Source organism: Salvelinus namaycush, chromosome 41 (assembly GCF_016432855.1).
Source record: "Salvelinus namaycush isolate Seneca chromosome 41, SaNama_1.0, whole genome shotgun sequence".
Lineage (NCBI taxonomy): Eukaryota > Metazoa > Chordata > Actinopteri > Salmoniformes > Salmonidae > Salvelinus > Salvelinus namaycush.
The window spans coordinates 18,690,727-18,716,602 of record NC_052347.1 but is presented as its reverse complement, the minus strand read 5'-3'; the positions used below and the strand labels follow the sequence as shown (position 1 = coordinate 18,716,602).

At 44.2% G+C, this 25,876-nt stretch overlaps 2 protein-coding genes across 3 annotated transcripts; both read left to right on the top strand.

Annotated features, from left to right (window-relative positions):
• Nucleotides 1–208: 208 nt before the first annotated feature.
• LOC120034339 (nucleus accumbens-associated protein 1-like) lies at nt 209–22,051 on the top strand. Of its 2 annotated transcripts, none has more exons than XM_038980859.1 (8): nt 209–371; nt 8,862–9,014; nt 9,377–9,634; nt 12,830–13,412; nt 13,604–13,774; nt 18,105–18,210; nt 18,469–18,566; nt 18,752–22,051. In XM_038980859.1, the coding sequence occupies exons 2-8, from the start codon at nt 8,889–8,891 to the stop codon at nt 19,042–19,044; spliced, it is 1,635 nt and encodes a 544-aa protein (XP_038836787.1). In that variant the 5' UTR covers nt 209–371; nt 8,862–8,888; the 3' UTR covers nt 19,045–22,051. The 2 variants fall into 2 exon arrangements, with proteins under 2 accessions (XP_038836787.1, XP_038836788.1); XM_038980860.1 differs by lacking the exon at nt 209–371 and adding an exon at nt 912–1,541.
• Nucleotides 22,052–23,293: 1,242 nt separating this feature from the next.
• LOC120034217 (immediate early response gene 2 protein-like) lies at nt 23,294–24,711 on the top strand. Its single transcript, XM_038980691.1, has one exon. It carries the CDS (start codon nt 23,424–23,426, stop codon nt 23,991–23,993), a length of 570 nt encoding a protein of 189 aa, XP_038836619.1. The 5' UTR covers nt 23,294–23,423; the 3' UTR covers nt 23,994–24,711.
• Nucleotides 24,712–25,876: the final 1,165 nt, after the last annotated feature.

Sequence of the window (25,876 nt, the reverse complement as noted above, 5' to 3'; positions counted from 1 at the left end):
ACACACACAGCTTACTTTCCCATTTCTATCTCACACACAGCACAGGGAGAAGAAGGGAGAGAGGCGGATTCTGCACGCTGCTGTGCCAATGCGCAAACACATCACGCCGTGGGATAGGTCTCCCCAAATTGAGGCTGTGCTTGAGACGATCATGCGATTGAATGATGAGCGCGTCATGCTTGTCTTTCTGTTCTGCGCGATCGGTGACTCCGAGCTCCGCAATCCCCTGGGACACTGTTCCGCCCTCGATAGCTCTGCGATCGGCGTCTCGCCACTGCTCACAACGAATGGCTGCCTGTAGCAAGAGCGTGCGGGGAGAGGGCTATCGAATCCTCCATTGAAACGCTTTGCATCAGTTTCCCAGCTAGGGGGTGAGTATCTGCTAGAGAATGAGGATGTCTGTTGGGGTCGTACGAGGATGCAGGGGCGGTGGGCGATGACGCCGGTGCTAGACCGGTGTCCCTAGTTGGCACCGCGGTTTGGGACAGATATCAGATGGGTTCGGAATGTTTCGTGGGGGTAAACTATTGTTTTGGGAAAGGTGTGCGATGGGGGATGGGTTGGTAAGAGGATGGCACCATCACAAACTTTAAACACCTCATCGGCTTGCGACTTCCGAGCCCCACATGCCTTTGTGGCTACTTTGTCCTCGGCATATGAACGAAAACTTTTTACAGTGCACGATCAAATATTTTTATGTACCGTCAATTGTAAGAATTTACGTGAGCTAAACGATTAAAATAATTGTAAGTTTCAGACAAATATTTTGGCCATCTATGACATTGGTGAGAAGTTTAAATAGAGGTCTTGTCTACAGACTTGGAACCCCCCTGTTCTGTGCCGCACTGGTTCCGTCTGGCTCGCCCTCAGCTGCTGCGTGTCCTGAGATGACCTGTTGATGTCGGTAAAATGGAGTATAGCAGTGGGAGTCATTTCCCCATCCCAAAAATATTTAAATAAATACGATTTGGAATCGATAGCTGACACCGTGGGACAACTGTCAACCTCATCGATACAGTTTGTGACAATCGGTTGTTTTTATTTCGTGGGTAATCGCGGAAGCAGCGGATACTGTGCGGTTGTCTGAGTGCATGAGGTGGATGGTGCGCTGGGGCGAACCCAAAATATTTTAGCAGTGCTATGTTAGCTTGCTAGTTTAGCTAGCTTAGCTAGTCCTGACAGGCACCAGATTCACAGGCCTGCGGATGGGATGCGTATATTGCAATGAAAGACGGGACTAAAAGCGAAAGATGTGGACCTTTTCAAACTGATTAAAGTTCGTTATTATATCCGTATACTTTTTTGACAGCTGGCAAACGCCGTGGCGCTCCTGGATCGCGTGTTGCTGCATTCACTGCCATTCTCTGTCGCCCCCCGGCCCGTGCCAGTGGAGCACTCCGAGCGGGCAGACTGGCACACGGCGCGGCGGTCACCTCCGCACAGAGACAGCTATCGCCGCGGTTTGATCTTGCATCCTGGTCAAAACGCAACTCACGGGAGATACAATTTGTAGCTAGTATCAGCTAGCTATCACTTAAGAGGTTTGCTTTGAACTGTTTAATTTAATTGGTATTTAATGAATGTGGTTCGGGAACAGTTTTCGATGTTATCAATTTGAGCATGCCTATATCAATTTGCATGCTACTCGAATTCATTGAAACGATGAACAATGTATTTCAATGATGGTCAGTAGCCCAAGAAGAAAAGTAAACATTGAATTGATAGTTGCATTGTGTGTAGGCAACATTTATAGCAGGCAAGCTATGTCCTTACAGTAGACATGGGTTTTGAAACCAGGAAATGCCTATAAAATAGTTGTGCCAGCACCTTATTTTGTTTACCCTTATTTTACCAGGTAAATTTACTGAACACGTTCTAATTTAAAGCAACGACCTGGATATTGTTGAAGGGGAGAGGAGGGGGGATGAATGTGCCAATTGAAAGCTGGTGATGATTAGGACCAGTTTGGAAATGTATCCAGGACACCGGGGTTAACATTACACCCATACTCTTACAATAAGTACCATGGGATCTTTAGTGACCACAGAGAGTCAGGACACCTGCTTAACGTCCTATCTGAAAAATGTCACCCTACACAGGGCAATGTCCCCATTCACTGCCCTGGGGCATTGGGATCTCCTTCGACCAGAGGCAGTAGTGCCCCCTACTCCCATCCAGGGACAGACCAGGACCTTGCTTTGCCTCAGAGGCAAGCCAACAGTGGGATGCAGGGTGGTATGCTGCTGGCCACCACCCATGTAACCCTCTCTAATAATCTATAAGGCAATCTAAATTAATTTAGCAGTTGGTGTTTTCAGACTATAGTCTAGGAGTGTGGATAAACTGGAAAATATTTTTACTTTCTATAAGATCACAAATATGTTGGTCCTTGGTCCATCACAACATCACATAAGCTGTGTCTGCATTTTAAATGCTGGCAAAACATTCTTGAGGCTCCTGTGAAAAGACTGGCTCTTATGTTGACACTGTGTGACCTAGTTTTGTGACTGACTCCACTACCCGGTATGAGATGTGAGGCAGTGGGTGAACTGAACTTCTTCTCTGCCCTCTAACCTGGCTGCTGTGCCTGACATGACCCCTTTGCTGGGGACAGCCCTTGTTCAGGCCCCTCTCCTACCCTCCTTGGTCGCTCTCTCAATGCAAACTCCGCAAACACACCCAGGCTTTATTCTATTCTGTGTGTGTGTCCTGCCAAACTGTAAACAGGCAGTATTGTTTAGTGTGTGTGTGTGAATGTGTGTGTGTTTGTTTGCGTTGGTGTGTGTGTGTGCGCATCTGTGTTTTTGCGAGAGTGCATGAGAGAGAGGGATGGAGACAAAGACAGTGTTTATTTTACCAGTGTGGCTGGCTGGATCCCAAAACAAGGCTTATATGTTGGGCTGCTTACTTCACCTTTAATATGTTAGTCAGACTTCTTGTGAATCTAGTGTTTCACTAGGTGAGAAGATTCTAACTGTCTGTCTGTTAATGCTGCCACATAGTATCCACCCCGTCAATGGCAGCTTTTGTGTGTGTGTAGTCTATAAGCGGTTGGCTGCGTGTGACTGCGTGTGTAGGTGCATAGATGCATGCTAGAACATGCATGTGTAATGGATGCAATAATAGCCTATACTAGAGGTCGACCGATTATGAGTTTCCAACGCCGATACCGATTATTGGAGGACCAAAAAAAGCCGATACCGATTACTCGGCCGATTTTATTATTATTATTTTTTTCTTATTTTTATTTTATTTGTAATAATGACAATTACAACAATACTGAATGAACACTTATTTTAACTTAATATAATACATGAATAAAACCAATTTAGCCTCAAATAAATAATGAAACATGTTCAATTTGGTTTAAATAATGCAAAAACAAAGTGTTGGAGAAGAAAGTAAAAGTGCAATATGTGCCATGTAAGAAAGCTAACGTTTAAGTTCCTTGCTCAGAACATGAGAACATATGAAAGCTGGTGGTTCCTTTTAACATGAGTCTTCAATATTCCCAGGTAAGAAGTTTTAGGTTGTAGTTATTATAGGAATTATAGGACTATTTCTCTCTATACGATTTGTATTTCATATACCTTTGACTGTTGGATGTTCTTATAGGCACTTTAGTATTGCCAGTGTAACAGTATAGCTTCCATCCCTCTCCTCGCCGCTACCTGGGCTCGAACCAGGAACACAACGACAACAGCCACCCTCGAAGCAGCGTTACCCATGCAGAGCAAGGGGAACAACTACTCCAAGTCTCAGAGCGAGTGACGTTTGAAACGCTATTAGCGCGCACCCCGGTAACTAGCTAGCCATTTCACATTGGTTACACCAGCCTAATCTCGGGAGTTGATAGGCTTGAATTCATAAACAGCAGAGCTTCTGGCAAAACGCAGGAAAGTGCTGTTTGAATGAATGCTTACGGGCATGCTGGTGCCCACCATCGCTCAGTCAGACTGCTCTATCAAATCATAGACTTAATTATAACATAATAACACACAGAAATACGAGCCTTAGGTCATTAATATGGTAGAATCCGGAAACTATCATCTCAAAAACAAAACATTTATTCTTTCAGTGAAATACGGAACCGTTCTGTATTTTATCTAACGGGTGGCATCCCTAAGTCTAAATATTCCTGTTACATTGCACAACCTTCAATGTTATGTCATAATTACGTAAAATTCTGGCAAATTAGTTCGCAACGAGCCAGGCGGCCCAAACTTTTGCATATACCCTGACTCTGCGCGCAATGAACACAAGAGAAGTGACACAATTTCACCTGGTTAATATTGCCTGCTAACCTGGATTTCTTTTAGCTAAATTTGCAGGTGTAAAAATATTTACTTCTGTATTGATTTTAAGAAAGGCATTGATGTTTATGGTTAGGTACACGTTGGAGCAACGACAGTCCAACGATTATATGCAACGCAGGACATGCTAGATAAACTAGTAATATCATCAACCATGTGTAGTTATAACTAGTGATTATGATTGTTTTTTATAAGATAAGTTTAATGCTAGCTAGCAACTTACCTTGGCTTCTTACTGCATTCGCGTAACAGTGATTATGAGGCAGGTGGTTAGAGCATTGGACTAGTTAACCGTAAGGTTGCAAGATTGAATCCCTGAGCTGACAAGGTAAAAATCTGTCGTTCTGCAACTGAACAAGGCAGTTAACCCACTGTTCCTAGGCGTCATTGAAAGTAAGAATGTGTTCTTAACTGACTTGCCTAGTTAAATAAAGGTGTAATTTTTTTTTTTTTTTTTACAGATTTCTGATTGTTATGAAAACTTGAAATCGGCCCTAATTAATCAGCCATTCCGATTAATCGGTCGACCTATAGCATCAGTTAGCGAATCAGATGCTTTTATGAAAAGTGACTAGTTGACAGTGCCACATTCAGTATGGGTGGCCCGCTGCCCGTGCAGGAATCAACCCCCCAACAACGCTGGTGAAGCCAGCACCATGCAGTGGAACCGCTATATGTGACAGTGCTTACAAGCTGATAGCTGGAATTCTGTTTTGGGTACTGATTCATAGATAATAACACGTTGATGTGATAGTACTGCTTCTCTGTTGTCTGTGCTGTTTATGGTTGTTATGGGGTTAGCTGAGGTGGATGTCTGTGCTGTTTATGGTTGTTATGGGGTTAGCTGAGGTGGATGTCTGTGCTGTTTATGGTTGTTATGGGGTTAGCTGAGGTGGATGTCTGTGCTGTTTATGGTTGTTATGGGGTTAGCTGAGGTGGATGTCTGTGCGGTTTTATGGTTGTTATGGGGTTAGCTGAGGTGGATGTCTGTGCTGTTTATGGTTGTTATGGGGTTAGCTGAGGTGGATGTCTGTGCTGTTTATGGTTGTTATGGGGTTAGCTGAGGTGGATGTCTGTGCGGTTTTATGGTTGTTATGGGGTTAGCTGAGGTGGATGTCTGTGCGGTTTTATGGTTGTTATGGGGTTAGCTGAGGTGGATGTCTGTGCTGTTTATGGTTGTTATGGGGTTAGCTGAGGTGGATGTCTGTGCTGTTTATGGTTGTAATGGGGTTAGCTGAGGTGGATGTCTGTGCTGTTTATGGTTGTTATGGGGTTAGCTGAGGTGGATGTCTGTGCTGTTTTATGGTTGTTATGGGGTTAGCTGAGGTGGATGTCTGTGCTGTTTATGGTTGTTATGGGGCTAATTAGCTGAGGTGGATGTCTGTGCTGTTTATGGTTGTTATGGGGTTAGCTGAGGTGGATGTCTGTGCTGTTTATGGTTGTTATGGGGCTTAGCTGAGGTGGATGTCTGTGCTGTTTATGGTTGTTATGGGGTTAGCTGAGGTGGATGTCTGTGCTGTTTATGGTTGTTATGGGGCTTAGCTGAGGTGGATGTCTGTGCTGTTTATGGTTGTTATGGGGTTAGCTGAGGTTGATATCTGTGCTGTTTTATGGTTGTTATGGGGTTAGCTGAGGTGGATGTCTGTGCTGTTTATGGTTGTTATGGGGTTAGCTGAGGTGGATGTCTGTGCTGTTTATGGTTGTTATGGGGTTAGCTGAGGTGGATGTCTGTGCTGTTTATGGTTGTTATGGGGTTAGCTGAGGTTGATATCTGTGCTGTTTTATGGTTGTTATGGGGTTAGCTGAGGTGGATGTCTGTGCTGTTTATGGTTGTTATGGGGTTAGCTGAGGTGGATGTCTGTGCTGTTTATGGTTGTTATGGGGTTAGCTGAGGTGGATGTCTGTGCTGTTTATGGTTGTTATAGGGTTAGCTGAGGTGGATGTCTGTGCTGTTTATGGTTGTTATGGGGTTAGCTGAGGTGGATGTCTGTGCTGTTTATGGTTGTTATGGGGTTAGCTGAGGTGGATGTCTGTGCTGTTTATGGTTGTTATGGGGTTAGCTGAGGTGGATGTCTGTGCTGTTTATGGTTGTTATGGGGTTAGCTGAGGTGGATGTCTGTGCGGTTTTATGGTTGTTATGGGGTTAGCTGAGGTGGATGTCTGTGCTGTTTATGGTTGTTATGGGGTTAGCTGAGGTGGATGTCTGTGCTGTTTATGGTTGTTATGGCGTTTGCTGAGGTGGATGTCTGTGCTGTTTATGGTTGTTATGGGGTTAGATGAGGTGGATGTCTGTGCTGTTTATGGTTGTTATGGGGTTAGCTGAGGTGGATGTCTGTGCTGTTTATGGTTGTTATGGGGTTAGCTGAGGTTGATGTCTGTGCTGTTTTATGGTTGTTATGGGGTTAGCTGAGGTGGATGTCTGTGCTGTTTATGGTTGTAATGGGGTTAGCTGAGGTGGATGTCTGTGCTGTTTATGGTTGTTATGGGATTAGCTGAGGTGGATGTCTGTGCTGTTTATGGTTGTTATAGGGTTAGCTGAGGTGGATGTCTGTGCTGTTTTATGGTTGTTATGGGGTTAGCTGAGGTGGATGTCTGTGCTGTTTTATGGTTGTTATGGGGTTAGCTGAGGTGGATGTCTGTGCTGTTTATGGTTGTTATAGGGTTAGCTGAGGTGGATGTCTGTGCTGTTTATGGTTGTTATGGGGTTAGCTGAGGTGGATGTCTGTGCTGTTTATGGTTGTTATGGGGTTAGCTGAGGTTGATATCTGTGCTGTTTTATGGTTGTTATGGGGTTAGCTGAGGTGGATGTCTGTGCTGTTTATGGTTGTTATGGGGTTAGCTGAGGTTGATGTCTGTGCTGTTTATGGTTGTAATGGGGTTAGCTGAGGTGGATGTCTGTGCTGTTTATGGTTGTTATGGGGTTAGCTGAGGTGGATGTCTGTGCTGTTTATGGTTGTTATGGGGTTAGCTGAGGTGGATGTCTGTGCTGAGCTTCAGAGATAGTGGGAGGGGAGAGGAGGCGCTTACACTGAACCTTTTAAGGGTGCATCTTAATAGTCCAGAGTGGCTCATTGTCTTTGTCTCTTCCTCTTCATCCACAAACGCTATTCTATATGATGTTGTCGAGAGGAATGACAGACCTTTCATTTCTGTTGACTTTTGAGCATCGGCCTATCAAATATTAGAGGACTGCACGTTTAGGTTGTATGTTTGAGAGAATAGGTTATGGGCAATTCAAACCCACACTGTAGTACTATAGGAGTAGGATATTTACACAGATGGAAACACACATTTTACAATCAAATAACATCTGAGTTGGTTTGAGACAGTTTTAGGCCTATATAAATAGCAGATAGAAGTGATATGCTTTCACTTTTCAGAATAAGGTGTGTGTGTGTGTGTGTGGGGGGGGCATTGACATTTGCTACATATGGATAAGTAGGCTTTTTCAAATAGTATTTTAAGGGTCTCCTTTCTGCTCAAAACACACTGTAAAATGGTTTACTTTGTCTGTATGACAAATGAAAGCGTTAGGTTCACTTCAGTTGCTTCCAAATGGGTATCATCACTAAACATGTTTAGTCCATTGGAGGGTGCTGTCCGCTAGTGTTCAGGTCAGAGTTGAGCTGATAGGATTTCAAAGATTTTACTGAGTTACAGTTTATATAAGGAAATCAGTCAATTGAAATAAATAAATTAGGCCCTATTCTAGTGATTTCACATGACTGGGCAGGGGTGCAACCATGGGTGGGCCTTGGAGGGCATTGGCCCACCCACTGGGGAGCCAGGCCCAGCCAATCAGTTTTTCCCCACAAAATGGCTTTATTAGACACCTCAGTTTCATCAGCTGTCCGGGTGGCTGGTCTCGGACAATCCCGCAGGTAAAGAAACCAGATGTGGAGGTCTTGGGCTGGCGTGGTTACACGTGGTCTGTGGTTGTAAGGCTGGTTGGACGTACTGCTAAATTCTCTGAATTCTCATTTCTCTACCATACCGCTTATGGTAGAGAAATTAACAATTATCTGGCAACATCTCTGGTGGACATTCCTGCATTCAACATGCCAATTGCCCACTCCATCCAAACTTGAGACATCTGTGGCATTGTGTTATGTGACAAAACAGCACATTTTAAATGGCCTTTTATTGTCCCCAGTATAAGGTGCAACTGTGTAATGGTCATGCTGTTAAATCAGCTTCTTGATATGCCACACCTGTCAGGTGAATGGATTATCTTGGCAAAGGAGAAATGCTCACTAAAAGAGACATACAAAAAGTATGCACAACATTTGAGAGAAATAAGCTTTTTGTAAGTATGGAACATTCCTGGGATTTTTTTGTTTCAGCTCATGAAATATGGGACCAACACTTTACATATTTTTGTTCAATGTAGTTACCAATGGTGTTGGAATCCATGATATAGGTTAAGTACAGGGCATTACTGTTTGTTGCTTCATTAGGTTGGGGACAAACGGGTCAGCCTCATGCAGAAGATTGGTAACTGATTGAATTGGCTCTTTTAAAATATGTTGCTGATATCTCTCCCTCCAGACCCTGTGGTGGTGTGCGTAGCGCACCATGGCCCAGACCCTTCAGATGGCGATTCCTAACTTTGGCAACAACGTCCTGGAGTGTCTGAACGAGCAGCGTCTCCAGGGGCTCTACTGTGATGTCTCCGTGGTCGTCAAGGGACACGCCTTCAAGGTGGGATATTACTGTGTGAATTGCGTAGATTGTGTACTATAATGTACATTTAGTGTTCTGATGTGCAAGACCAATTATTTATCTATCAGTCTATCCCGGCGGTAACAGCTTGATTTTTATGAGTTTATTATCCCGTTGCCCTTCATAACTTGCCATTATTGGTCAACATTTTTTTATGTTAGAAAAATAACAGAAAATCTAATCACTGAATCAGAATCTGAGTGATCAGAATCATGACATTTTGCACCTCCCAAAAGATCAACCACACAGTTTTAAAATAAATGTATCATTCAAACAAAGGAAACATTCCTTATATTACTCATAACTCTATAGAATCTTCTTACTCCTCCCTCCTCCTCCAGGCTCACCGTGCCGTGCTTGCGGCTAGCAGCTCTTACTTCCGGGACCTGTTCAGCACTGGGGGAGGCAGCGGCTCCAAGACCCCCACAGTGGTGGAGCTCCCCCCGGCCGTCCAGCCCCAGAGCTTCCAGCAGATCCTGGCCTTCTGCTACACAGGCCGCCTCAGCATGACAGTGGGAGACCAGTTCCTCCTCATGTACACCGCAGGCTTCCTGCAGATCCAGCAGATCATGGAGAAGGGCACAGAGTTCTTCCTCAAGGTAATAATACATGGGTTTTATATAGCCTTTTTAACAACCCAAGCATGTTTAAAGGAAAACTCCACCCAAAAACAATATTTTGGTATTTGTTTCATTAGTCCATTGTTGATATAGTCCAAAAATGTTTTGCATGTCAGCAATCAAGTTTTCAAGATATATAACTTTCAAAATACAGACTTTATGATGCATTTTGCATCATGTTATTTTTATTTACCTTTATTTAACTATGCAAGTCAGTTAAGAGCACATTCTTATTTTCAATGACGGCCTAGGAACAGTGGGTTAACTGCCTTGTTCAGGGGTAGAACGACAGATTTTTACCTTGTCAGCTCGGGGATTCGAACTTGCAACCTCTCGGTTACTAGCCCAACGCTCTAACCACTAGGCTACCCTGCCGATACCGGCTGCAAAACATTTGACCAAAGTATTGTTTTTGGGTGGAGTTTTCCTTTAAGGTTGAGGTGGATAGAAGGCCTCCTTCAAAGGGGAGGCTTGTCCTGCAACACAATCACACACAGTGACCACAGGTTGTGTCGTTATGCTGTGCTCTTTATTCAGAGGTCTTAGAATAATACACACATACATTCCAGGGTTTCTGTTAGCCTGTAACAGCTTGCTTTTGTCCGTAAAAAAAAAAAAAAAAATGCAGATAAATAACATTTGTGTCAGCCAACTGCTAGGGAGAAGAGAAAATCCCATTGTGAAGTAATGCTTTTTAGCCTATTTATTGATGGAAATACCGGTCAATGGAAATACATTTGACTGGTCATGCTTATTGGTCTATTGGGTAATCTGCATAATTTAGTAGAAGTAAATTGGTACGTGTGTACAGTATATTTGTATGTACAGTATCTTAAAATACGAGGTCAAATTATTACGCCGGAGCTCTGGAAAGAGGCCTGATTTCCTAAGTTGGATTTCCGAGTTGGATGACTGTTCAAAACTTTTTCCCCAGTCAGAGCTTGTTTTTTCCCCAGTTCCCAGTTGTCTTGAACGCTGCATCTGCATCAAACGGCAACAGAAGGCAGGCTTCATCAGTGCGTCACACACCACTTTGCAATGAGCTGGAGGCAGTATGCATTTTGAAAACATATTCTTAATTGTTTGAAACCTTAACGTTTTAATACACATTGAGGCATGTCTTACGTTGCTTCAAAGTAGCCTATTAGATCTCCTCTCGTTCTAAATTTATAACTGATATTTTCATCTGTTACATGAAACTGCTCGCATGTGTAGTGCCCTTTTGATTAGAGGTCAACCGATTATGATTTTTCAACGACGATACCGATTATTGGAGGACCAAAAAAAGCCATTACCGATTAATCGGACGATTTTTATTTATTTGTAATAATGACAATTACAACAATACTGAAAGAACACTTATTTTAACTTAATATAATACATCAATAAAACCAATTTAGCCTAAAATAAATAATGAAACATGTTCAATTTGGTTTAAATAATGCAAAAACAAAGTGTTGGAGAAGAAAGTAAAAGTGCAATATGTGCCATGTAAGAAAGCTAACGTTTAAGTTCCTTGCTCAGAACATGAGAACATATGAAAGCTGGTGGTTCCTTTTAACATGAGTCTTCAATATTCCCAGGTAAGAAGTTTTAGGTTGTAGTTATTATAGGAATTATAGGACTATTTCTCTCTATACGATTTGTATTTCATTAACCTTTGACTATTGGATGTTCTTATAGGCACTTTAGTATTGCCAGTGTAACAGTATAGCTTCCATCCCTCTCCTCGCTCCTACCTGGGCTCGAACCAGGAACACAACGACAACAGCCACCCTCGAAGCAGCGTTACCCATGCAGAGCAAGGGGGAACAACTACTAGAAGGCTCAGAGCGAGTGACGTTTGAAACGCTATTAGCGCGCACCCCGCTAACTAGCTAGCTATTTCACATTGGTTACACCAGCCTAATCTCGGGAGTTGATAGGCTTGAAGCACAGCGAAGAGCTTCTGGCAAAACGCAGGAAAGTGCTGTTTGAATGAATGCTTACGAGCCTGCTGCTGCCTACCACCGCTCAGTCAGACTGCTCTATCAAATCATAGACTTAGTTATAACATAATAACACACAGAAATACGAGCCTTAGGTCATTAATATGGTCGAATCCGGAAACTATCATCTAGAAAACAAAACATTTATTCTTTCAGTGAAATACGGAACCGTTCCGTATTTATCTAACGGGTGGCATCCATAAGTCTAAATATTGCTGTTACATTGCACAACCTTCAATGTTATGCCATAATTACGTAAAATTCTGGCAAATTAGGCGGCCCAAACTGTTGCAAATACACTGACTCTGCGTGCAATGAACACAAGAGAGGTGACACAATTTCACCTGGTTAATATTGCCTGCTAACCTGGATTTCTTTTAGCTAAATATGCAGGTTTAAAAATGTATACTTCTGTGTATTGATTTTAAGAAGGGCATTGATGTTTATGGTTAGGTACACATTGGAGCAACGATACGCACCGCATCGATTATATGCAACGCAGGACACGCTAGATAAACTAGTAATATCATCAACCATGTGTAGTTAACTAGTGATTATGATTGATTGATTGTTTTTTATAAGATAAGTTTAATGCTAGCTAGCAACTTACCTTGGCTTCTACTGCATTCGCTCTATCGGCCCACAACTGTCCCAGAGTCTGTTTGGAATAGTCTATTTATTCTCAACAAGCTGACCAATAGAATAGGCAGCCTAAACTATAGTAGATTGACATAGGCTAGTGATTTTGCTGTGGGTTACTCATCTTGTTGGCTGAGGAAAAGTAAATGTGTTTGAAGTGCACATCAGAAGGACCGCACATCGTTGCATCCTCGACTTGCATGTTCTGTTAATATGAATGACCATATTCTAAATGTGATTGCTGTCATTCTGAGCACCGTGGATGGACACCCTAATCACGCTATGCACCAAATGCAAATGTGTCCGGTAAATTTCTCAAATGTCCGGTAAATTAAAATGTTGCTGATCAAGTGTCCGGCACCACATGTTCAGAAACTCTGATACATTTTGCAGAATTCTACCAGGCGTTTCCAGAGCGACAGTACACTCAACTGAGATGTGTAAACAACCACTTATCACAATCATTGCAAGTATTTGCATATACAGTATATTTATATTTCCATAATAAACTATTGATAAATGTATTCTCTCCATATTCCTCCTCCAGGTTTCCTCGCCCAGCTGTGACTCCCAGGGCCTGCAGGCCGAGGAGGCTCCGACCTCCGAACCCCAGAGCCCCGTCACTCAAACCGTTGCCGCGGGGACTGGCAGTCGCCCCGCCTCCTGCCTTACCCCCCTCCCCCTCGTGTCGCGGGTGAAGACAGAGCAGCAGGGCAACCAATCAGAAGCCTCGCCCTATTCGGTGGTGTGCACCCCTGTGGCCAAGCGCTTGTGGGAGGGCAGCAGCAGCCGAGACGGGGGTGGAGGGGGCTCAGGTGGAGGTGGGTCCAGGAAGGCCGCCCGCTTTTCCCAGGAGTCCGTGCGAGGGAGTGCCATCCAGAGCGGGGCGGGGATAGGATCAGGGGTCGGGGGTCACGGCAGCGGGTCCAACGGGAGTGTGGTCTCCATGGGCAACGTGGCATCGGAGGGCGCCAGCCCGGGCACGATGAGCGCCTACACCAGTGACTCGCCTATCAGTTACCATGACGAGGAGGAAGAGGAGGAGGTGACGGAGGAGCAGACGGAGGAGCAGTACAGGCAGATCTGTAACATGTATACCATGTACAGCATGCTCAACGTGGGCGCCGCAGGTACCGACGTGTGTGTGTGTGTGTGTGTGTGTGTGTGTGTGTGTGTGTGTGTGTGTGTGTGTGTGTGTGTGTGTGTGTGTGTGTGTGTGTGTGTGTGTGTGTGTGTGTGTGTGTGTGTGTGTGTGTGTGTGTGTGTGTGTATATATATATATAAAGGTCAGATCTAACACATGTCTTTCTCCTTCTGGTAGCTGGTGAGCGTGTGGAGGCCCTGCCAGACCACTCAGAGACCCGGGGTCGTATGCGGGGTCGCCAGGACCTGTCGTCTCTCCCCGCTGAGCTCATCACACAGATAGGCAACCGCTGCCACCCCAAACTATACGAGGAGGGGGACCCCGCAGAGAAACTTGAGCTTGTCTCAGGTCAGTGTGTGTGGATCCATTCTGTCATTTCAGAACTGGAGTAGGAGAACGGTCAGAGAAGGGTCTAGGGACCGAAGTGAAATGTGGCCTTGTTAAAGATGTGCTATCTTAATTTGAACAGCAGGAAACTAATCCTGCAGCAACAGGAAATGTGAATTATTATGAGGATTATAATGAATGGACATGTTGTAGGGGTTGATAGATTTTTCGTTAAGGCGAATCAAGTCTGAAATGTTAAAATGGAAGCCTTTTTTAACCTTGAATACACTAGTTTGCATTTTCTCTGCAACAACAGAGTGTTCAACTGAAGATAGTACACAACTTATACCCTGAGTGTACAAAACATTAAGAACACCTGCTCTTTCCATGACAGGCTGACCAGGTGAATCCAGGTGAAAGCTATGATCTCTTATTGATGTCACTTGTTAAATCCACTTCAATCAGTGTAGATGAAGGGGTGGATACGGGTTAAACAAGTATTTTTAAGCCTTGAGACATAGATTGTGTGCCATTCAGAGCGTGAATGGGCAAGACAAAATATTTAAGTGCCTTTGAACAGGGTATGGTAGTAGGTGCCAGGCGCACTGGTTTGTGTCAAGAACTGCAACGCTGCTGGGTTTTTCATGCTCAACAGTTTCCTGTCTCTATCGAGAATGGTCCACCATCCAACGTGACTCAACTGTGAGAAGCATTGGAGTCAACATGGGCCACCATACCTGTGGAACACTTTTGACCTCTTGTAGAGTCCATGCCCCGACTAATTGAGGCTGTTCTGAGGGCAAAAGGGGGGTTGCAACTCCATATTCAGAAGGTGTTCATAATGTTTGGTACTCTTAGTGTATACTATACACACACTGTATACTCTACTGTAGTAGTTGTCCTTACATGACTAGTGAAATGGGACGTGGCCTGGTTCTGCAGTACACTGAGAGTGGTCCTTACATGACTAGTGAAATGGGACGTGGCCTGGTTCTGCAGTACACTGAGAGATAACTGTATATAAGAGATTAGGCATGTGTCAGTGTGGTTAATATTAGCCACGTCAAGGCCTCTCTGGGAGCATGTCTATGTTACGTATCCAGGCTTGTGTGTGTATAAATTCAATAGGGGTGGTGTCTGGAGTAGTCCATCCTAACACTGTTCTGTGTGTGTGTATAAATTCAATAGGGGTGGTGTCTGGAGTAGTCCATCCTAACACTGTTCTGTGTGTGTGTATAAATTCAATAGGGGTAGTGTCTGGAGTAGTCCATCCTAACACTGTTCTGTGTGTGTGTATAAATTCAATAGGGGTAGTGTCTGGAGTAGTCCATCCTAACACTGTTCAGTGTGTGTGTATAAATTCAATAGGGGTGGTGTCTGGAGTAGTCCATCCTAACACTGTTCTGTGTGTGTGTATAAATTCAATAGGGGTAGTGTCTGGAGTAGTCCATCCTAACACTGTTCTGTGTGTGTGTATAAATTCAATAGGGGTGGTGTCTGGAGTAGTCCATCCTAACACTGTTCTGTGTGTGTGTGTATAAATTCAATAGGGGTGGTGTCTGGAGTAGTCCATCCTAACACTGTTCTGTGTGTGTGTATAAATTCAATAGGGGTGGTGTCTGGAGTAGTCCATCCTAACACTGTTCTGTGTGTGTGTATAAATTCAATAGGGGTGGTGTCTGGAGTAGTCCATCCTAACACTGTTCAGTGTGTGTGTATAAATTCAATAGGGGTGGTGTCTGGAGTAGTCCATCCTAACACTGTTCAGTGTGTGTGTGTATAAATTCAATAGGGGTGGTGTCTGGAGTAGTCCATCCTAACACTGTTCAGTGTGTGTGTGTATAAATTCAATAGGGGTAGTGTCTGGAGTAGTCCATCCTAACACTGTTCAGTGTGTGTGTATAAATTCAATAGGGGTGGTGTCTGGAGTAGTCCATCCTAACACTGTTCAGTGTGTGTGTATAAATTCAATAGGGGTGGTGTCTGGAGTAGTCCATCCTAACACTGTTCTGTGTGTGTGTATAAATTCAATAGGGGTAGTGTCTGGAGTAGTCCATCCTAACACTGTTCAGTGTGTGTGTATAAATTCAATAGGGGTAGTGTCTGGAGTAGTCCATCCTAACACTGTTCAGTGTGTGTGTATAAATTCAATAGGGGTGGTGTCTGGAGTAGTCCATCCTAACACTGTTCTGTGTGTGTGTATAAATTCAATAGGGGTAGTGTCTGGAGTAGTCCATCCTAACACTGTTCTGTGTGTGTGTATAAATTCAATAGGGGTAGTGTCTGGAGTAGTCCATCCTAACACTGTTCTGTGTGTGTGTATAAATTCAATAGGGGTAGTGTCTGGAGTAGTCCATCCTAACACTGTTCAGTGTGTGTGTATAAATTCAATAGGGGTGGTGTCTGGAGTAGTCCATCCTAACACTGTTCTGTGTGTGTGTATAAATTCAATAGGGGTAGTGTCTGGAGTAGTCCATCCTAACACTGTTCAGTGTGTGTGTATAAATTCAATAGGGGTGGTGTCTGGAGTAGTCCATCCTAACACTGTTCTGTGTGTGTGTATAAATTCAATAGGGGTGGTGTCTGGAGTAGTCCATCCTAACACTGTTCTGTGTGTGTGTATAAATTCAATAGGGGTAGTGTCTGGAGTAGTCCATCCTAACACTGTTCTGTGTGTGTGTATAAATTCAATAGGGGTGGTGTCTGGAGTAGTCCATCCTAACACTGTTCTGTGTGTGTGTATAAATTCAATAGGGGTAGTGTCTGGAGTAGTCCATCCTAACACTGTTCTGTGTGTGTGTATAAATTCAATAGGGGTAGTGTCTGGAGTAGTCCATCCTAACACTGTTCTGTGTGTGTGTATAAATTCAATAGGGGTAGTGTCTGGAGTAGTCCATCCTAACACTGTTCAGTGTGTGTGTATAAATTCAATAGGGGTGGTGTCTGGAGTAGTCCATCCTAACACTGTTCTGTGTGTGTGTATAAATTCAATAGGGGTGGTGTCTGGAGTAGTCCATCCTAACACTGTTCAGTGTGTGTGTATAAATTCAATAGGGGTGGTGTCTGGAGTAGTCCATCCTAACACTGTTCTGTGTGTGTGTATAAATTCAATAGGGGTAGTGTCTGGAGTAGTCCATCCTAACACTGTTCTGTGTGTGTGTATAAATTCAATAGGGGTAGTGTCTGGAGTAGTCCATCCTAACACTGTTCAGTGTGTGTGTATAAATTCAATAGGGGTAGTGTCTGGAGTAGTCCATCCTAACACTGTTCTGTGTGTGTGTGTAAATTCAATAGGGGTAGTGTCTGGAGTAGTCCATCCTAACACTGTTCAGTGTGTGTGTATAAATTCAATAGGGGTAGTGTCTGGAGTAGTCCATCCTAACACTGTTCTGTGTGTGTGTATAAATTCAATAGGGGTAGTGTCTGGAGTAGTCCATCCTAACACTGTTCAGTGTGTGTGTATAAATTCAATAGGGGTGGTGTCTGGAGTAGTCCATCCTAACACTGTTCTGTGTGTGTGTATAAATTCAATAGGGGTAGTGTCTGGAGTAGTCCATCCTAACACTGTTCAGTGTGTGTGTGTATAAATTCAATAGGGGTAGTGTCTGGAGTAGTCCATCCTAACACTGTTCAGTGTGTGTGTATAAATTCAATAGGGGTGGTGTCTGGAGTAGTCCATCCTAACACTGTTCTGTGTGTGTGTATAAATTCAATAGGGGTGGTGTCTGGAGTAGTCCATCCTAACACTGTTCTGTGTGTGTGTATAAATTCAATAGGGGTGGTGTCTGGAGTAGTCCATCCTAACACTGTTCAGTGTGTGTGTGTATAAATTCAATAGGGGTGGTGTCTGGAGTAGTCCATCCTAACACTGTTCTGTGTGTGTGTATAAATTCAATAGGGGTGGTGTCTGGAGTAGTCCATCCTAACACTGTTCTGTGTGTGTGTATAAATTCAATAGGGGTGGTGTCTGGAGTAGTCCATCCTAACACTGTTCAGTGTGTGTGTATAAATTCAATAGGGGTGGTGTCTGGAGTAGTCCATCCTAACACTGTTCAGTGTGTGTGTATAAATTCAATAGGGGTGGTGTCTGGAGTAGTCTATCCTAACACTGTTCAGTGTGTGTGTGTATAAATTCAATAGGGGTGGTGTCTGGAGTAGTCTATCCTAACACTGTTCAGTGTGTGTGTATAAATTCAATAGGGGTGGTGTCTGGAGTAGTCCATCCTAACACTGTTCAGTGTGTGTGTATAAATTCAATAGGGGTGGTGTCTGGAGTAGTCCATCCTAACACTGTTCAGTGTGTTTGTTTTTGTTGATTCTCACTAATGTCTGTGCGTGTGTGTGTCTGCAGGTACATGTGTGTTCATATCTCGAGCCCAGCTGATGAACTGTCATGTGAGTGCAGGGACCAGACACAAGGTGTTGCTCAGGAGGCTGCTGGCTGCCTTCTTCGACAGGTTAGTGTGTCTCTCTCTCTCTCACACATCTGACGTGTCTGTGTGTGTTTATTCGTCTGACGTGTGTGTGTGTTTATACGTCTGACAAGTGTGTGTGTTTATACGTCTGATGTGTATATTTATACGTGTGTGTGTGTGTGTGTGTGTTTATACGTCTGACCTGTCGTGTGTGCCTGCCTGCCAGTGTGTGTGTGTGTGTTAACAGTTGATGGATGTCTGTATGTTTATAAAGGTATCATTATACTCTCTCCCTGTCAGGAATACTCTGGCTAACAGCTGTGGAACAGGAATCCGCTCCTCCACTAACGACCCCAGCCGCAAGCCCCTGGACAACAGAGTCTTGCACGCAGTCAAATGTGAGTGTTTCACTTAAACACAAGTGCCTTTTTGTTAGTACAAATGGACGGCTGATTTATGATTGGACTCATCAATCCTAACTCTCTGGTCTTTTCCTCTTTTCTCTCTTATTCTCTCTATTCCCCTCCCTCCCTCCCTCCCTCATTCCTTCCTCCCCTCTCTCTCTCTCTCTCTCCTCCATCAGTCTACAGCCAGAACTTTGCCACGAGCTTCAAGGAGAGCGAGATGAACGCCATCGCGGCGGACATGTGCACCAACGCCCGCCGCGTCGTCCGCAAGAGCTGGATCCCCAAGCTGAAGCTGCTCATGGCCGAGGGCGACGCGTACTCCGCCTTCCTCCCTGACGCCAAGATGGAGGCTGACGCCCTAGGGGCGGAGCCAGGCTTTGAACCCAACTCCCTGGAGGGCGCCGAGACAGGCGGCTCGTCCGGCGAGTCGCTGCAGGGGGTGGGCAGCGACGGAGGCACTTTGTTTTAGATGGGGAGGTGGAGTACAGAAGTGTTTAGAAGACGATGATGATGATGATGATGAATACCTATATTTCCCTGTACTCCCCTCTTTCTTCTCCTCTGGTGGTGTGGCCCATCCCCCTGACCCTTTGGCCTTTTGATCCTCCGATATGTGACTCTGAAACGTTGCTAGGGGAAACAGGGGTTGTTACCAGGATGTTAACCAGGAAGTTATGCTTTAATTTTGAAAGCGAAAGTCCAAGCAATCGTAACTTCTAATATGGTTTCTGCTGTATATTAGTATGGGGGTAGAGAAAGGGTGATGGGTTTGTGGGGTTGCAGTATTTTTATTTATTTACATTTTTAGTTTTTTTAACCAAATTCCTGCCTCTCCATATCAAAACACATTCCCCTGGTTTTGAATGTAGATGTCAGCAGCATTGCACAATTTCAGTCTGAACGATTGTATCCCAACCTCTTGAGGAAAAACAAACCGACAGAAAGATAACTACTCTATGGATATGAGAGAGACTGTAGTTTCTCTCTAGAATGAGAGAAAAGGGGAGAGAGGGAGCGATAGAAAGACCCCTACCCCACCAGTCCTCCAACCCCACACCCTTCTGTGACCAGAACAAAAGGATTATGCCCTCGGTTTTAATGTACTGTCTCTCTTGTAGCTGTTATGATCACAGCTCCTTTCTCTGTTTGTAACATGGATCCAGAGATGAGGACTACAGGTTGTACCATAATTGTAAAGAAATCCAAGGGGAACAGAAAAAGACGGTCATATTTTTTTGAATATGTATTTATACAACCGTGGGTGTGTACAGAGAGAAAGAGAGGGATTGGTTTTAAATCTCTGTTGTTTTATTGTATTTTGAACAGCTGTTTTTGCAAAGAAAGTCCTGCTCCGAAAAAATAAGATTTAAAAGCAAATAAATTAGTGCTATTTTTGCATAAAAATATGGTATTGATCAAGTGGTCAGAAAAGTCTTAACGTAGGGCCTTTTGAGTTTTCTGTTTTGACAAACTATTGAACTGAAAAATATCTGTTTTTAAGACAGAACTGGGCACCTTCTACCTGCGGCAATCCAATATAGCTTATCTTATTCTTGTCCTTTTTCTCTATGGAAACTGTCAAGGAAGCCTACCTATGTGGCTGTTGACAACGATGACTGACTATGTTATGCTTGCTAGCGAGCTAGCAACGTTACTATGCTAGCTATACTGCTTACTCGAAAATCACGGCTAAAAATGTAAAAAATGCACAGCTTGAATCAACTGGTTGACTGCTGCAACTATTGTGCTAGCTAGCTAACCCCTCTGTTGGTTAGTGACGTGCTCCGAAGCAGACTACTGACATCATTACACATCATGAGGTGGTGATTCAAGGACCGGAAAACATTTGGAATAATGGAATGTGCCTTTTTTTTATCGACATGGATATGCAGGGGTGGGTCCTGCTTATGTTGATGTTGGGAGGAGGGAGTAGAATGGGCTTTAAAAGGTGGCAGGTTGTTCAGCTTGAGACAGAGTTGTAACACACACACACACGTGTCCCAAAGAGAGATGGGGTGAGGACAGGGGGATTGGCATTCCGGTGGAGTATGTTGGTATGTTTTAAACAGTCTCATATATGTGCGAGAGCAAGCATTTGTGTTCATTCCTCGAATGTGACTGAAAAGTATATTTGTTCCTGTGCGATTGATGTGTGTGAGTGCGCTTTAGGTGGATGTGCGTGTGTGAGTGAGTGTGCTTTTACGTGTGTGTATGTCCTCCACCTGGTAGTGTTTTGGATTGGTTTAAGACTCTCTGCTGGGACACTTGTCTTTGTGAACAATGACCTACACCATCTTCCATACACCTTTGCAATCCAAAAGATGTGAGACACCTTCAGATAGAAAAGTGAGGTATAGAGCGGACACAATTCACTTTTATCCATACGGCTGAGAAGCAGGTCCACTCTATGCATAGTATTTCTGTCCCGATTACTGTTGTTTAACTCTCACGCTCGGTAAATCCAAAATGGACATGTTAAAGGGGAGGTGAAGCACCTTTTTATATGGGGTGAACCCATGTTTCCTGCACCTTTAAGGGGTTTTGATGGGTTGTGTGGAGAATCAACCCAAGGGTCATGCAAAGGCATGGCCTTGTTCAAATATTTTTAAGCTGCATCCTTCCCCCCTTTCCTTGATGTAAGTACTTCAGGGAAGGGACTAAAGGAAGGGTGCATTTAGAGAGTATTGGAACATAGCCTGCGTCTCAGATCTGTGGATGTGGGATGCACTGGGATGACTCCTGTTGTAAATATTGGGACCGTTGAGCTGATTTTCTTTCTACGCTCGTCTAGCGTTTTCCTATGTAGGGTGATTGTGTAAAAGTGTGGAAGCGATGAAAGAGGACCGTTTTTTTATATATGTTTTGTTATTTTTTTTACTTGGTCTCGCGTGTTGTCGAGACGTCATGGAGACTGGTGTGTGTGTGAGCTCCCAGCATGCATTTGGCCTACAGGTCAGAGGAGGATGATGGTTGCTTTGGTCTTAAAGTACTGGCCTAATGTGCTACTGAGTTGGTGTGACTGAAGGGAGGGAGGTGGGGTCATGTTTAGGGAAGAGGTGTCGTGGCTGCAGACTGTCTGTCCATCAGAATGTTGTACAGAAAAAAATATTAATTTTTAAAATGTTTTTTCTTTTTTTTTCTTGTATTGCTTGTTTTATTTTTTCTTTAAAGAAACGTGTACTGTAAAGACCTTAAAGAAATGCTACTAATTGAAGGTGGTGAATGATTTACCAACTTCTTGCTGAAGAAAAAATTGAAAAGGAAAGATAACTGTACGAGAGCTAGACAGAGCACCGAGAGCTAGACAGAGCACCGAGAGCTAGACAGAGCACCGAGAGCTAGACAGAGCACCGAGAGCTAGACAGAGCACCGAGAGCTAGACAGAGCACCGAGAGCTAGACAGAGCACCGAGAGCTAGACAGAGAACTGTATATTTTTTTCATTGTTTGTGATGAGGGTTCCATGAGAGGTTCTTCCAGGGGGGGGGGGGGGGGTGATGGGAAGACTAGGGCACTGTACTGTCTCTTGTCTATTGGGGGGAATGATTTTTGGGGAGGTGGGTGGGTAGTAGTGGGTGTGTGGAGCTATAGAGGTCTGAATTACAAACTTTGCACCTGTTATTGAACCTGTACACCAGGCTCTGATTTCACCCTGCTGAACAGATCCCAGGATATTATGGACACTGTCAGATCCACTCTTTGTTCACCACCTGCTGTTCACATGTGGTACTGCAGACCAGTGCACTGCCTGGAGCCACCACCAGATGACAGTATTTCCCCCACAGACCATAGTCAATGACTGAGTTGGTTACTAAGTGATCAAAGTTCAGTTTTGTGTTTTGGAGAGGGTTACTTCTCTCAGCTCTGAAGCACAAGACTAAAGGAACAGAAAGGAATGTTTGTTTGTGTGAGACAGGACAGTTCAAGCTGATTCATCCTACATCCCTACAGGTAGATGTCCCTCCTCCCCCAACACACACATCTCAAGAGGATGGACAAACAAAGGCGTATATAGGCTTGGAGAAGGACCTTTTTTCACATATACATATATAAATATGAATATATGTATAGATATACTGTATATTATACATAGAGGCACTAAAGAAGTTGGATTGTTAGTCGTGCACTCTCAGCATGAGGTATATACCCACAAACCGCTTATTGAAACCAGTGCAGTAGCGTCCCCAATGTCTCTGCCCCTGCTCCTTGCCCTCTGTGACCCTGTAGCGCCAGTGCTCATTCTGTTCTCATTGTTTTCCAAGTGCCAATAACTTTGTGAAACCCCTTAACTGTGACCCAATATTATTCAAGGTAATTGCACATTAACTACTGTAAAGAAAAATCATTAAGATAAATGTCAACATGGATTTAAAAAAACTATCTTAATAAAAGGTTTGTAACAAATGATTTGTGGCCTTGCTCCTTTTTTTCTGAATATTTGTACCACTGACAAGATTGACTTGTAAATTATAGGTTTGCTACCTGCTGTAATTAGACATTATCAAAGGTCTGTTCACTTTTGTGGGGATTTTGGCAATAACACAACCTACACATGTGTCGAGTCATAAATAGTAGTCTAAATATAGTGTAGGAGGCTACTACACGTTATCCGCAGCTCTTGTGGGGCTTTTGGCATAGGAGGAGCTCATGGAAGAACTTACACCTCTCAGATGACAGCGAGTCACTGACGTCAGCGAAGTTATAATAAAGCGGGTTGTACAGGCACGTTCATGTCTGTGTGTGTGTGAAGTTTGGAGAATCTAGGCCCTAACGGTAAAGGAAGGTCCAAAGTTGTGGCAATCAAATTAACGAGTCTTTAAACGTCTTAAGATCAATAATAAGCAACAACATGGAGGTCAGCGCTGAGGCCAAGAGGATTATGGTCCACGCTCTAGGTAAACTATACAGCTCGCGCGCCCAGCGCGGGGGACACCGTCTCCACCGGTGCCTGCTGCTCACGCTCGTAATGCAGTCCGCCCGGGATATCTACCACGCATCGCAGGCCAGTTGTGAAACCACGACAGCAGCAGAGCCGGTCCAGCAAGAGTCGCCGATGGAGGAAACAACTGGAGACCCTTTGGAGAGGGAGGTTTCCTCGACTCTGTCTGGACTACCCGTGACCCCCCAGCCCCAGGAGAGTGCCTCATCCTCCGAGGACGAAACGAGCTCACACCCGCTACACTGCAGTGTAACAGCAAGTAGGGAAGACAAGGAGAACCGGGGCCCGTCGAGGCCTGACGGTAACGCCAGGAAGAGACGGGGCAAGGTGGCCGCGGAGCCCGACTTCCTCCCCTGCAAGAAAGCGAAAATGGAGCAAGGGAGAAATAACGTCATACGGAGCTCTGTGAACTGCTACCGTGTCAGTGGGGACTCATTGGCCTCATCGGTGCCCATTTTAAGAGTCATTGCAGCGTTTTGAAGGGACAATGAAGAGTTTGCTTTGATTTGGGTTCATAAATACAATTTTGTGACCGAGCAAGAGGAATGCGCCATGGGCAACACTATCCGGTTATGAGCCGGGTAGAGAGAGAGGAGGCCGCATATGCGTTCAGACACTATAAAATGCGGTGGTCTCTCATGTTGGAAACGGGGCTGTCCCGGGCTCAGTGGAGATTTCTCCGAAACTTGGAGCTTGTTTTGTGAGAGGTGACTGATCGTTACCGTAAAATAGTTCCTGTTCTCCCACTGTGACTTTCCCCGCTGGCTGTGCGCCAAAAGAGGGAGACGGAAAAACATTGTTTGGTCGAAAAGGACTGAATACAATACACGGCACACGCCTAAACCGACTGAATAGTGCTGGTTATACGGACTTTTATAGCCTACACGTGCGCCATGGTGCTGAAAATACTAGACCAAATATTTGCTATTAATCACTGTTGTGGGTCCCAGTAATCCAAACATTTGACCTATTACATACATTGTTCCATTAAATGTTCTGAATGTTCTACCCGTGTGATACATTCACATGTATATTTTGTTAATTTGGAATTGTAAGTTAGTTGGTTAAACTGTGGAACTTTTCTTCCATACGAACCAAAATGAATTGTATCGACACTGATAACCAAAACTGTGAAACAAACCATTCCAATGACACTACCTCAGTTTTATTTATTAAAACGTTTTATAATGAACTTGAACCTTGACTCGTTTCCTTTTAACTTGTTGTAGCCTTGTGGAAACTATTCATCATGACATGGGTGCCCACTGGGCACACACTGGTTGAGCCAACGTTGTTTCCACTTAATTTCAACCCCTAAAAATCTGTTTTAACGTGGAAGACAAATTTGATTTTTTTTCACACAACGTTGAACTAAAATCCTGATGACATAGTCACATTTTTGTTGAATTCACGTTAGTGGACAACTCATCCAAACGTAAATAAAAACTTAACGTTGAACTGACATCTGTACCCAGTGGTTGGGCGGATGTGGTTGTGGTATGGAGTCCGCGTGACTAAAGAAACAAGGGTAGTAGGAATATTGCCCTATGGAGCGAGTAGGGAGGAAACGGCAATGGGTGTGATGAGTCGGAAGCACGCTGTGTCATCGCTATCCTCTCGCTCTCTCGCGCGCACACACACACACAATGGTTATATTTCCAGGAAGTTACGCTGTTGTAAAGAAAGAGACGCAGGACAAACACTATTTCCCTGTCATCAAATTACATACGGAATGGGTACAATGTATCAGTTTTGTTGTTAACCTCGGGAAAATTGAGAGAGAGGGTCTATTGTGCCACCCTGGCAGCTGTGGAGTACGGTCAGACATGGGACACTGTTCTCCCAGTGGCATGCAGGGGCATCGGCCTGACCACCCCAATCACAATCTGTGCATGACTGCACGACTGGCCCATGCATCTGGACCAAGATTCTGTTCGGATAATCAGACAAAAAGACAGTGTGAAATGGCAATAAGGGGCTGCCTGGAGCTGCTTTCATTAGGGTTTCCAAATTGGTGTTTGTTTTTGCGCTGTTGGGGGCCGATTCCGAACCAAGTTAAGCGCATGTAAATGAAAAGTAATTCCCTTTGTATGCACTTTTTTCTCTATGCTTATTCTGACCTTGAATTGAATGAGATTAGCACCTGCAATTTGTTCAGGGTGGAGATGTAAGAAATTAAGGTGTGGTGGAGGTGTAAGAAATGAAGGTGTGGTGGAGATATAAGAAATGAAGGTGTGGTGGAGGTGTAAGAAATGAAGGTGTGGTGGAGGTGTAAGAAATGAAGGTGTGGTGGAGATGTAAGAAATGAAGGTGTGGTGGAGATGTAAGAAATGAAGGTGTGGTGGAGATGTAAGAAATGAAGG